This window comes from Nomascus leucogenys, chromosome 14, assembly GCF_006542625.1.
Source record: "Nomascus leucogenys isolate Asia chromosome 14, Asia_NLE_v1, whole genome shotgun sequence".
NCBI classification, from domain to species: Eukaryota; Metazoa; Chordata; class Mammalia; order Primates; family Hylobatidae; genus Nomascus; species Nomascus leucogenys.
This window is the reverse complement of record NC_044394.1, coordinates 48,010,535-48,024,082: the sequence shown is the minus strand read 5'-3', so window position 1 is coordinate 48,024,082 and position 13,548 is coordinate 48,010,535. Positions and strand designations below refer to the sequence as shown.

General features: G+C 41.8%; 1 protein-coding gene across 3 annotated transcripts in view; it reads left to right on the top strand.

Annotated features, from left to right (window-relative positions):
* The first annotated feature begins 3,634 nt into the window (after positions 1 to 3,634).
* The window catches only part of TMEM131 (transmembrane protein 131), a 249,944-nt gene continuing 240,030 nt past the window's right edge, over positions 3,635 to 13,548 (top strand). For all 3 annotated transcript variants that reach the window (XM_030827215.1, XM_030827214.1, XM_030827213.1), the window contains exon 1: positions 3,635 to 4,325. In XM_030827215.1, the coding sequence (XP_030683075.1) occupies positions 4,139 to 4,325 (187 nt within the window). In that variant the 5' untranslated portion in view covers positions 3,635 to 4,138. The remainder of the gene's footprint in view (positions 4,326 to 13,548) is intronic.

Here is a 13,548-nt window from a genome sequence, read left to right as displayed (position 1 = left end):
GTCTGGTACAGGGGTCACTCAAAGTTCACAGTCCTTGATCTGCTTCAGTTGGTTAGAACCAGTTGTGGTACAGCATAGCATTCCATCTTGATATCTACTATCCAAGTGCTGTAAGTGGAAAATTTTCTTTTACAGGTGGAAACAGGGAAACCTGTTAGGAAGCTCTTGCAGAAATCCAGGCAGCGGATGACAGGGCTCATACCAGAGTGGAGTAGTGCAGGTGGTGAGAAGCAGTTAGATTTGGGTATATGTGGAGACGGTAAAGAATGACTCCCAGGTTTTTGGCCTGTGCAACTGGATAGTTGGAGTTGCCATGGAGATAGGAAAGGCCGTGGGAGGAGCATGTTTGCGGGTGAAGATTTGGAGTTCATGTGAGTTTAAGACACCTCATTATACACCTGAGTGGGAACAGCAATAGAGACCGTGAGGTCTGGCTGTTGACATGAAGTGGGGACCTGAAAGTGTATAGATGGTGTTGAAGGGCAGGATACCAGGTGCATTCACCTATGCAGCAAAGGAGATAGAACCCTGGAAAGCCCAACAGTTTACTCCCTCCTAGTTCCAGTTTTAATTCATAGAAGGCATTCTTGCACACTTCCTTAAGTATTTTGTGGAATGAAGTGGAGGTATCAATGGATCAAGGATCTTCGTGCCTAATGTGGTGTTTCTAAAAGAGTGAGTTCTCACTAATAGCTACTTTTGACAGTCTCCTATGTCCCAGACACTAGTCTACATGCTTCACAAACCTATATGCTTAATCTCCCCAAATTTATATCATAATCCCCATTTTTACAGATTAGGAACCTGAGGCCAGAAAAGTCAAGTCATTTGCTCAGCATCATACAGCTAGTAAAGGCAGGGCTGGGATTTAAGTTCAAATTTGTCTGAGTCTCTTATAATTCTGCCTTGAATGGTAAATTACTAACCTGCATAGAGAGCAAAATGAATAGAAAGTTAGGAGTCCCAACATCTTGTAGCTCCTGGCATATATCACTGTGCAACAGTCTTCAATCTTGAGCCTGTATCAGAATCACTTGGATGCCTTGTTTAAACAGATTGTTGGACCTCAACCCAGAATTCCTGATTCCACAGGTCTGGGATTTGGCCTGCTAATTTGCATTTCTAACAGGTTTCCAGGTGTTGCTGCTACAGCTGGTCTGGGGATGACACCTTGAGAACCACTGGTTTAGCGAGTTTTCCCTGACTCTGCCAGCTAATACCTCCACCCGCCAAATGGCCAGGTCTCTCCAATTTCCAAAAGGGAAAAAGAGAAAAGTTCATAACTAATCAGAACTACTTGAGAGTCCTTAGTATGATGGTTCCTTCAATTTTAACTCCTAGTTCTCTCCTGAGACACATGAGGGTTGGGGAGTAGGGGTAGAGGATCATAGGGTGATGGTGGCTCCACGCCAGGTTCTCTCTAACACACAGTTTACCACGCTGTCTAGCAAAACGTCTTTTACTGTTAGACTTTCAGTGGTCTCATTGTCCTTTCCTGGGAAGAAAGTTCCATCATGACCCCTCCTGCTCCTAGTGTCCCTCAGGCACAGGGAAGGAGGGTTCAGGTATGGTGGGCCTTAAAAGTCTACCCAACTATTGGGAGGGCCCCTTTAAGAACAAGAATACAAGCTTATAAATACACAATTAGGTTCAGGGACTTGGAAGGAACTTGTGCAAGAGAGGGGACCCTGCGGCTTAAGCCTCATTAGCTGCATGGGAAATCGAACTCTGATCAAACATGTCTGTATACGTCTAAGACCCAATTACAGACAGGTGCAAGTTATTTCCCATGGAGCTGCTGAGCCTCAGGCTAACCAGGGGATGTGGCTGATTGCCGTGTAAGAGAAACTGAGCACTTCATGGTTGGAAAGGCTTGTTTGTCCTGAACCTGGCAATGGGGGAAGGGCTGCTGACTCGCAGAGCTGGAGGCTAAGCAAAAGCGCTCAGTTACATATCCTTGGGTTTGATCTCTTCCATGAGTCAAAAGCCTTCCAGAAATCTCTTGCCTCAGACATTTTAAACGCCAACTTAGAGATAATTATTCCTATTTCATTATATCAAAATAAAATTTGACTACTCAATTTTAAGGCTAATACTCAAAAAAGTAAAATTGCTTATTTATTTTTTGAGACGGAGTTTTGCTCTTGTCGAGGGTATAGTGCAGTGGCGCGATCTTGGCTCACTGCAACCTTCACCTCCCGGGTTCAAGCGTTTTTCCTGCCTCCGGAGTAGCAGGGATTACAGGCATGCACTACCACGCCCGGCTAATTTTTGTATTTTTTAGTAGAGACGGGTTTTCACCATGTTGGCCAGGCTAGTCTCGAACTCCTAACCTCAGGTGATCCGCCCACCTTGGCCTCCCAAAGTGCTGGGATTACAGGCGTGAGCCACTGCGCCCTGCCCTAAAATTGCTTTTAAAATCATTAGGGTAAGGTCATATTTAAATATATATTAATTTATGAATAAATTTAAGTGCTTGCTTGACACAGGGGACTACTTCATAGAGTAGATTCTGAAGTTCCTTTTGCAAGTCTTTCTGAAACCTTATTTTCCTATCTAGCTTGTTCTGAGACGTACTGTGGGCAGACTTGGCCTTATACATGTATCGACTCCCTCAACGAATACAGCTGAGGAAAGTAAAATGTCTCTGGGCTAGGAGCTGGAAGTTACTAAGATGAGTAAAGGAGGACCCCCTCTAAGAGCCTAAATTAAGTCTTGGAGACAATAGCCATGCGCACCAAAAAGCTCAACCTAACATGAAAACGGCATCTAAGAGGCGCGAGATGGCTCGTGAAGGAAACAGACGTCTTAAGAATTTTTCCGGGCCCAGCACAGTGGCTCATGCCTGTGATTCCAGCACTCTGGAAGGCCGAGGAAGGCGGATTGCTTGAGCCCAGGAGGTCGAGACCGGCCCGGCCAACATAGTGAGATACCGTCTCTTAAAAGAAAAAGAAAAATTGGCGTGGCATGGCGGCGGGCGCCTGTCATCCCAGACCGCACCACTGCACTCCAGCCTGGGCGGCAGAACCAGACCCTGTCTCAAAAATAAATAATTAAAAAATAAAAGAAAAAAAGAATTCTTCCTCGAGAGAGGAAGCCGGCTACTGGATATTCTAAAGAGCAGGCTGTCTGCCCCTGCCTTCTCCATCCAGAGTCACTGACGCTTTCTGCACACGAGGTGTTCCGCGCCAAAGTGGGCACAAGCCAACGCAAGAGAACTCCATCAAGTGCCTCCTGCGTACCGTAATTTGGAAGACCCAAGGATGAGTTCAGCGGGTCACCATCCTCAAGTAAGCACCATCAAGAACTGAGTCAGGCCCGGGGTATTCTCGACGTCAAAGCGGCCGGGAGGCGGGGGTGCCACCAGGAGGAGTCACTGGAACGGACCTTCCGCGCTCGTCTCGCGGGCTGGATGTGTACTCACACCTCTGGAAGGCTCTAGCACAGTAGGGCAAAGCACGGAGAATCGTCCAGACGCCGGGGAAGAAGCCAAGCCTCCCGGAGCCCCGCAACTCCGCCCCTGCCCCGCCCACGCAACGCGGCGGCTGCGCGGTGAGGCCGCCTCGTCTCCACGTGATCGCCGTCACCGCCTCTGCGAAGCAGAAGCGGCCATCATAAGTCCTGGCAGCTGGACCCGGGCCTGCCTCCTTCCTCCTCCTGCGCCGGGCAGCGGTAACGGGCTGGGGTTGTTCTGTCTGGCCGTGAAGCCGCGGGCCTCCGAGAGCGGGACGAGAAGGTGGGGCCCAGGGGCTCCGGGGCGGACAGACTGACCGGCGGACAGCCCAGGTGTCGTCACAGCGTGGGTGGTGCCCAGAGCCGCGCCCCGCCCCTCGCAGGCCAGCGCTCAGGGCCCGAGGCCCGTGCCCGTTTCCAGTATGGCCAACCGCCGCGCCTGACCCGCGGCCTCTCCGCTCCGACTGCTTGTAGGCGATGCCCAGGCAAAGACCGTGACTGACACTGTCGCTCACACGCACGCACGGACCCAGGCCCACGCCCGGAGCCCGAGCCCTGGGCCCGCAACTGTTGTCGCCCCCGGCGCCGCGGCGAGAGCCCGGACCACGGCTTCCGCGCCGCCGCCGCCGCCTCGCCGAGAAGGGCCGCGCCGGACCTCGAGCGCGGCGGCCCCCGGCCGGCAGGGATGGGGAAGCGGGCGGGAGGAGGAGCAACCGGAGCCACCACCGCCGCCGTCCCCACGTCCGCCGGGGCCGGGCTGGAACCCGCGGCCGCCCGTAGCGGGGGCCCGCGGAGCGCGGCCGCCGGCCTCCTAGGAGCGCTGCACCTGGTGATGACCCTCGTAGTAGCTGCGGCGCGGGCCGAGAAGGAAGGTGGGTGTCCCCCGGCGGCGTCCCTGCGGCGGGGCTGTCACCCCGCTCTCGCGGAGGCCGGGCGGACTGGGCCGGGAGGAAGGGCCGCGGCCGGGGCTCCGGCGCGAAGTTGGGCGGTCGGGTACCGTCCCGAGCCGGGACCTCGCGGCGCCCGCCGCAAGGAGTGGCCCTCGCTCTCCGCGATTCCTTCCCCGCTTTCCCCGTCTCCTGTCACTGCCATTTCAAAACTTCCTGAGTTCTCGTACGTTCTTGCCACTTGGCCCGCTAGGTAGGAGGGGCATATTTTTTGGCTTTATTGCGGCTAATAGGTACATTTTAGGACACTTCTGTTTTCTTGGTTGCGGTTGGTTGCGTGCAGACAGAGCTTACTTTAAAATGTAGTAAAAATAGCGAGACACAGTTTACAAAATTTCACTTTGAATTTGTTCAGACATTTCTTGGAGGGGAATCTTGGTCCCGTAGCTTCCTCCTTTAATGTCTCTTTGCGGTATTGATGACTTTATTATTAGACCTAAATACAATTCCAGTTAACTCTTCAGTAAGCTGTTGAAAGCCTGTTTACATTTCTTGTTTTAAAATAACGTAATTCGGTGCCTTCATCTTTGATGTGAAAGCCTTTAAAAATAAACGTGAAGTTGCCAGCTTGCAAGCATTTATCTATAATTTACAGTTAAGGGCTGGCCCCTATTTTAAAAAACTTATTAGTATTGTGCTGCTGCAAAACGGGTACTTGGACAGGGTCAAAAATTATTTTGTAATCTTGAAGACCAAATCAGTGTAATTTCATCTACACTACCTCTTTTTGAGTCAAGGAACATGTGAATGGTCACAGAGCCTTCATGAAGAATTCACTAAGTGAATAGTTTAAAAAAAAATACGCAAAACATGTTAGTTTAGCATTGCACATGAAACTGCCCGTACAAGAAAACAATTTGTTGCCACGGTAACTTTAGAGTTAACATTCTACTTTATGACTAAAGTCACTTGCTTTTTATTGTTATTGAAGGTAAAAGCAAATACAAACCAAATTAGTATTAAAGTGCAAATGTGCTTCAGTATACTGTTTCTTTTATTTTTGTCCACATTACATTATTTAACTCTCTAAGCAACCTTAGTCTGGGTTAACATTGGTGGAAATTATTCAAAGAATTGCCGTCTATAGAAAGGATTAATTGATGGAAGCAAAATTATTTCTAGAATAAAATATTGCCGCTTTAGGACTAGTCAGTCCTGGGGTTGTCATAATACATCATTGGCCACAGATCTGCAGTTAGTTGAGTGTTCTTTCTTATGTGTGATCGTGGCATCTAACATTTTGGCCTGTAGTGGGTGTTCAGTGAACCCAAAATAGTGCAGTAATTTAATGGACATTTTTTGGGTGGGACTTCAAGTAGACCTTGGTGGGTATTGTGTCCTTGCTTTTCTGTTCCTTTGCTTACCTTGCACAGTGCCAGACACACTGGCGCTTAGCCTTTGAGTAAATGACTGTCTTCATGCGCCCTTAGCACAGGGAATTGAAATAATGGTTGAATCTAGTAAAGCATTAAGTTTGTATTTTTCTTCTACTGCTGCTTATTTTTCCAACAGCCATTTTATATGCTAATAAAAACTTTACTCTGGGTAAAGTTAAGTAAACAAACCTTTTGTTTGAGAACTGTCAGCCTAAAATATATTTGCTAATTTCTCATTTGCATAGTTTATACATGTTAGTGCACCTCTCTAATACCCATAAATGTGTGTAAGGATTGGATGAGGAGAGTACTTGCCAGGGTGTTAAGTATGTATTAAAGGGGTGGTTGAATCAGCCAGTGGCCTGGGTGAATCAGATATCCCTTGTGGCCCATGCTTATCTATATGAACAATTTGTGTGTGCAGAGTTATCCAAGATATTAATGGGGATGATACTAATATAGAACATAGGCTTCTACCCATCATAAACACATCTGGTTCTAATCAAATATTCTGTGAAGGTATCTCCAGAAATGGCTTCTCCTTTAAAACTGATCATATTCCAGTATTGTTTCTGAGTAAGTAGGGGAAAAGCAATTTATTTTCTTACGTGATTGTGACACTGTGAGTTTGGCATCTGATGAGGCACAAATACAGTATTTGTCCTAAAAGGTACTGTTGAGTTTTTCAGCAAGTCTGGGCAGATTTCTGAAGATGGCTGAGTTCAGTTTAACCATTCACACCCGGAGGAATTTTGTGTCTATTTAAGTAGCATAAACTAGTTTAAAATTTCAAAGTTAAGATTTACCTGCAGTTTTAATGATGATTCTGAAGGTATTTTGTATGTTTGTATTTTTTTTCCTTCATTACTGTATAATTTCACTGCAAAATCTTTAAAAGACAAACTCGTTTTCTCCTGAAGAAAAGCTGCGGAAATAAATTACCTAATGTAGTTTTTCATGTTTGGACTTGATGTTGATTTTCTTGAGTCAGAAGCATGGACCGTTCCTTGTCTTAACATCCTATATGTCTTAACTGAGCTATGGGAGTGTGCTATCACTAGTCCAGGGGAAAGGTACCTTTAAGACGGTTTTGGCTGTGATGTAAAGTTTGTAAGGACTTTGAAAGAGTTTCCAGAGATAGAAGTTAATTATAATCACTACAAATAACTAGTTCTAGATTGGTGGCAAGATTTTTTCTTGAGGCTAATATCTAGATACTGAGAATAGCAAAAATGTGTCTGAGTTGTGAAAATATATTTTAAAATATATATATAAAAAATACATGTGTATATATAAAATGTATAGTTTTTGTAGTCTTTTGAATTATCAAGCAGCCCATTATGACTGGCAAATAAGACCTTTTTTAAAAAAGCATCATATATCAGGTAATATAATTTCATTGTGAAGTGGGTTTTTGGAGGGCATTTATTATAAATGAGAAGCTATAGTTTATCTAGTAAATATAAATTCGAATAAATTTTCAAGAATGTTTCAATCTGACAATTTAAATTTCATTGTCACATGTTTTATTAATTGGCAATTAAATGGCAGGGTAACGTTTGACAGCCTTTATTAGGACTTTTAAAATTGTTTGCCAGTGTACTATAGTTTCATGTACTATAGTTTCAGATTTTTGTTTTAAGCTGTATTTGTGACATAGGTGCAAAACACAGTACAAAAGTATTTACAAAGCATATGAGAAAAGTGCATAGGACTGAAGACCACAAGAAAACGGATAAGAATCTAATAGTTTTCTAAGGGTAGCCAAATTGACTAGGAGTGTTATTTACTTTTTCTTAACCAAATTATTTTTGACCTACTTATTACTCGATAATGTTAAAATGTTTTTGAAAGTGATTTTCTTAAGAGTGAGATGTGTTAACCCTTTGTATGGAGTAGAGTGGGTACCTTTTAATTTAGGGCCTAGTAAATAGAATATTATTTAATAAGTGCTTCACTAATGAACGTTTGTAGCCTGCTTTTACTAAAAGCTGTTGCCTGACGGAGCATTGGAGTTTTGTAGTTGGAAAAAGTGTGTCCTCTTTTCCTCTTGCTGATGACCATTTTCCTCCTCTTTCTAATTGTTACAGTGGACCCTCATAGACATCTGCCAAAAGGATTGCTTTGGGAGTAGATATAAACTCATCTAATTGTTACCAGAGTAGCAATAAGCCAAATTACTCTTGGAGGAAAATAAAATCTTTGCTAGGTGCTTGGTATTTTAGGTGTTCTCTCTTTTGCCTATATGTGACTCAAGCGCTCTGACTGGCCTTGCCAGACCAAGAGGCCCTTTTTCTACAGCTGAATTTTTCCCCACTGTCTCTTGTAAGCAGTATCTGGCATTGTTTTGGTGACTCTGTACTTCTTGGTTCTGGTTGTGCCCTAGCTGTCAGTTGCTGCTCTCCAATTGCCTGTTGGTTGTCTTCCTCCCTGTGTGTGTCTAGCCACTGGTGCACACTGCATATGTCCAGGGGAGAATTATCTTGCGCCACCTCCAGTTTTCAGTTTTTTATTAATGCTATGATTATTCTGCCTGCCCCATTGGATTCAGTTTTGACCCTTCACCAAGTGGCATCAGTGCCTGTTACATCCTCTTTTGATCAGCTCTCCCACTGCCTTCACCATGGGGCACTGCAGCAGCCTCTCTCCTACCACCTTTCCCCATTTCTGTTCAGTCCTGCATGCTCCCTCTGCATTTGTGGTGTCTTTGTTAATCATTCATCATTCATTTTGACACCTAATTGTGTACTGCCTTGTTTAGCTACTTAAATGATTTCAGGGGTGTCATTCTCCACCTAGACTGGAATTTCTGTAGGGCAGAACCTTTCTCAACATCTGTAGTACATAAATAGCAGGCATTCAGTTTTGATGAAAGTTTGCCTAAACTTTCGTTGTAATATAATTTCATTGTGAAGTGGGTTTTTGGAAGGCATTTAATTTATTATAAATGAGAAGCTATAGTTTATGTATCTAGTAAATATAAATTCGAATAAATTTTCAAGAATGATTGTTTCAACCTATGACAATTTAAATTTCATTGTCACGTTTTATTAATTGGCAGTTAAATGGCAGGGTAACGTTTGACAGCCTTTATTAGGACTTTAAAAATTTTTTGCCAATGTACTATAGTTTCATGCACAAATTTTTGTTTTAAGCTGTGTTTGTGACTTAGGTGCAAAACACATTACAAAAATATTTACAAAGCATATGAAAAAAGTGCATAGGACTTTTTGTACCTGAGAACCTGGGTTGAGAGTCAGAAGTACAGGTAAAACTCAGTTCTGCGGCAGATGTCATGAGGAAGTCTGCTATAGTAGGACATTGAGCAACACCAGTTTTTTCTTCCCCACATGTTGCTTTTCCTTGTAACTAAAAGGAGTTGTATACACTTATCTAAACCATCACTTTTATAACTTTTTGATTTTAAGATTTTCAGATTCTCATAAAACCCTAATCTAGAGATCATGAAACTGAGGCTTAGAGAGGTTAAGTAATATACCCAGAGTGATAGGGCTGGTAAATAGTGGAGCCAGGATTCCATCCTAAGACATCTGTCCCTTGAGCCAAACTATGTAACCCCAAATGAGCACTTTAGGAATTAGATTTTGTTACATTGTACCAACTGCAAAAAGACCAGACTTGACAGTTCATGCAAAACCCGTGTATTAGTATTCTAGTAAAATGTACTTTAAAAAAAAAAAAAAAAACAGCCACAAGCTTTCATATCACTTTTTGTTGATTTGTTAACAGTTTAAGTAATCTCAGGCCATTCTGGATCATGAAGGTTCTTAAAAGGAAACCAGTGAGTGGATAATACAGGGAAATGAATATTTGGTATTGGAAGCTACTGTCTCTTTGTTCTTGGTGACTTAGATACCTGGTTGTATTGCTAAGGTTAAGCAATATTGCCTTCTGTAGATACTGCTTAGCTCCAGATTGGTGTGATGAGTTAGTCTAGACTTGTGGAATATTCTCAGAAGCTGGCCCTGGATTAACAGGAACTGGAGATAATGCAAAGGCTGGTAGTGGCATTTGCATTGGCAGGCAGAAATCTCTCGCAGACTTCCATTAGAGGTCCAAGGGCTCCAGAAGAAGTTCAAAGGTGCTTTGTTCTTATTAGGGCATTTTAGAATTAGGTGGTCATTAGTTCTCATCTGTAGTTCCAAATCTGTTTTTTGTTGTTGTTGTTGTTGTTGTTGTTTTTTAATTCCCATGTGATTAGTTTTACAACCACAGATGGAAGGTTTCTAGAAAGCCTTTGCCATTTGCCTGATTGTTTTTGTTGCATACAACTCTGCTGTTTTAGGCTAGAGGTTTGAGGTTTAAGAGGATCTTTTAGATGGTCAGTCATGATAGAGTATGAAACCTACGTTTTTATTTATTTTCATTTATTTTCTAGAAACTTTGTGGTAAAAAAACATAACAAAATACTTAGCCATTTTTATATGTACAGTTCAATGGTGTTAAGTATGTTCACATTGTTGTGTAGCAGATCTTCAGAACTTCTTCATGTAAAACTGGAACTCTATACCCATTAAACAACTTCCTATTTCTCTCCCTACTCTTAATCCCCACCCCAAGGCTCCTGGTAACCACCATTCTACTTTCTATGTTTATGAATTTGACTACTTTAGATACTTCATGTAAGTACAATAATGCAGGATTTGTGACCTGCTTATTTTACTTAGCATAATATCTGTAAGGTTAATCCATGTTGTAGGATGTGACAGTTCCTTTTTAAGGTTGAGTTATATTCCATTGTATGGATATACCACATTTTGTTTATCCATTCATCCATCCGTGAACACTAGGCTTGCTCCCACCTCTTGGCTCTTGTGACTAATGCTGTGAAGCTGAGTATGCAAATATCTCTTCAAGACCCTGGTTTCAACTATTTTGCATATCTACCCAGAAGAGAGATTTCTGGATCATGTGATAGTTCTATATTTAATTCGTTAAGCAACCACCACATTTCCATAATGGTTGCATAATCTTACAGTCCCATGAATAATGCACAATTTCTCCATGCCCTTGCCAACAGTTGTTTTTGTTTTGTTTTGATAGTGGTGTGAGGTGCTATCTTATTGTGGTATTGATTTGCATTTTTCTAATGATTAATGATATTGAGCAACTTTTCATATCCTTCTTGGGCATTTGTATATCTCCTTTGGAGAAATGTCTATTCAAGTCCTTTGCCCACGTTATATTCAGGTTTTGTTGTTGTTGTTGTTGAGTTATAGGAGTTCCTTATATATTCTGGATATTAACCCCTTATCAGATGATTTGCAACTATGTTCTCCCATTTGGCAGGTTGCCTTTTCACTCTGTTGATCATATTCTTTGAACAAAAGTTTTTGTTTGATATAGTTACTTTTGCTTTTGGTGTCATATCCAAGATATCATTGCCAAATCCAATGTCATGAACTTTTTCCCTATGCTTTCTCCTAGGCATTTTATAGTTTTGGGTCTTATGTTTTGGTCTTTAACCCATTTTGAGTTAAAACTTTTATTTATGGTGTAAAATAAAGGGTATAACTCTATTCTTTTGCATGTGGATATCCAGTTTCTCCAGTTCCATTTGTTGAAGAGGTTGTCCTTTCTTCACTGAGTAGTCTTTGTGTCCTTGTATGAAAATTAACTGGCTGTATATGCAAGAGTTTATTTCTGGACACTTTATGTAATTGCTCTGTGTGTCTGTCTTTATGCCAGTTCCACACTATTTTGAATACTATAGCTTTGTAATATGTTTTGAAACGAGGAAATGTGAGACCTCTGTCTTCTTCCTTTTCAAGATTATTTTGGCTATTTGGGGTCCCTTGAGATTCTGTATGAATTTTAGGATGCACTTTTCTACTTCCCTTAGGATTTTGGGATTTTGATAGGGATTGTGTTGAACCTATAGATCACATTGGGTAGTATTGATATCTTAACAGTATTTTAACCCATAAACATGAGATGTCTTTCCATTATTTGTGTCTAATTTTTTTCAGCAGTGTTTTGTAATTTTCAGTGTACAAATCTTTCTCTTCCTTGGTTAGGTTTATTCCTAAGTATTTTATTCTTTTTGATGTCATTGTAAATAAAACATGCATTTTTGAACTAATGATTTTAATCAGTGTATCATTAACAGTTGTAAATATGTAGTTTTTAGTAAACACTCCATATTCGAAACAAGAAAAAATGCTGTATACTTAAGGTATTTCGTTAATTACTTGCCTATAAAATGAAAGACATTTTAAGTCCTCGTTAGTTCTAACAGTTTGTGACTTTTTTTTTTTTTTTTTTGAGACAGAGACTCGCTCTGTTGCCAGGCTGGAGTACAGTGGTGCAATCTCAGCTCACTGCAGCTTCTGTCTCCCAGGTTCAAGCAATTCTCCTGCCTCAGCCTCCTGAGTAGCTGGGACTACAGGTGTGTGCCACCGCACTCAGCTATTTTGTATTTTTAGTAGAGATGAGGTTTCACGGCCAGGATGGTCTCAATCTCTTGACTTCATGATCCACCTGCCTCGGCCTCCCAAAGTGCTGGGATTACAGGCATGAGCCACTGTACCTGGCCAATTTGTGACTATTTTTTAAATCGGTTATAATGATTGCAAAGTGATATGGCAGTTTGGTTCTTGAAAGCTAATTTTTTCTGTATAGTTCTAGTACTACATTAGGATCAAAGGATGCACTAGTTAAAAACTGTCTCGGCAGTGAAGTTTGAGAAATAGCATAGCCAACTTTATGGATTCAAGTTAATTAGTGGTTTGTATTCATGGTATGGCAAGGGCCCTACATGGATTTTCTTTTTAGAGAATGATTAAATTGGAAGCAGAAGATTTTCTAGGCAATTATTCATGGTACAAAGGTGCTCTGTGAAACCTAACTGTATTTATAAAGAGCTTTGAGATAGTTTATGTTTGTCATTCCAAAAGTTATTAGGTAGAGCAGCGTACAAGAGGGGGCAGTGTGGTTTCAAACTTTTGGGCGAAATTGGACCACCTTTAGAAATGCTTCTATGGATTGGTGACATGGGCTCATCTAAAGTATTGCTTCTTGATTAGCAAATGGGAAATGAAGTAGTGGTCAGCACTACCAAGAGGTAATGTCTCTTTCAGAATGGGTGCAGCAGTGGTTATGTTTCAGATATAGGTGAGTTCTTAGGTATTTAGGGGTCCTCCTTATACTGAGTGGCTTCTGTTGAGTTATGGCTGGGCACGAAAATAGGTTACTGAGAATTATTTTGAAGAGAGATGTAGGAAGGAAAAAACAGGCAAGGAATTAGGTCCAGTTTTATTGGAATCCTAGAGATTCTTGTATAAATTGATTGTAAGAATAAAACAAACTATAAAATACAGATTAATAAATGGTGAAAAACTGTGGCCAGTCAGGAACTAACATGAGTCATCCATGCTTTGGTCTCTGTTCCTTCCTCATCTCTCTTCCCTCTCTTCACTCCTTTCCTGTCCCTATTCCCCATTTAAAAAAATAGATAGTTTTTTTCAGAAGAAAGCAATAGTTTTCTTCAAAGGCAGTCAATTCACATCTCAACCACACTGTATGCGTGTGCTTACTTTAACCCCACACTGGCTGTTATTCGTTTTTTACCAGTCTACCAATAAAGTTGTCACATTGTTTTAATTTATTTTAAAACAATTATTACTAAGACTGAATACTTTTATACATTTGTGGCCATTTGTATTTCTTTTGTGTTGTTTGATCAGTTTTTTGTCAGTTTTCCCATTGATGTTTGAATTTTTCTTTTTGACTTAGTCTTTTTACTTAATCTT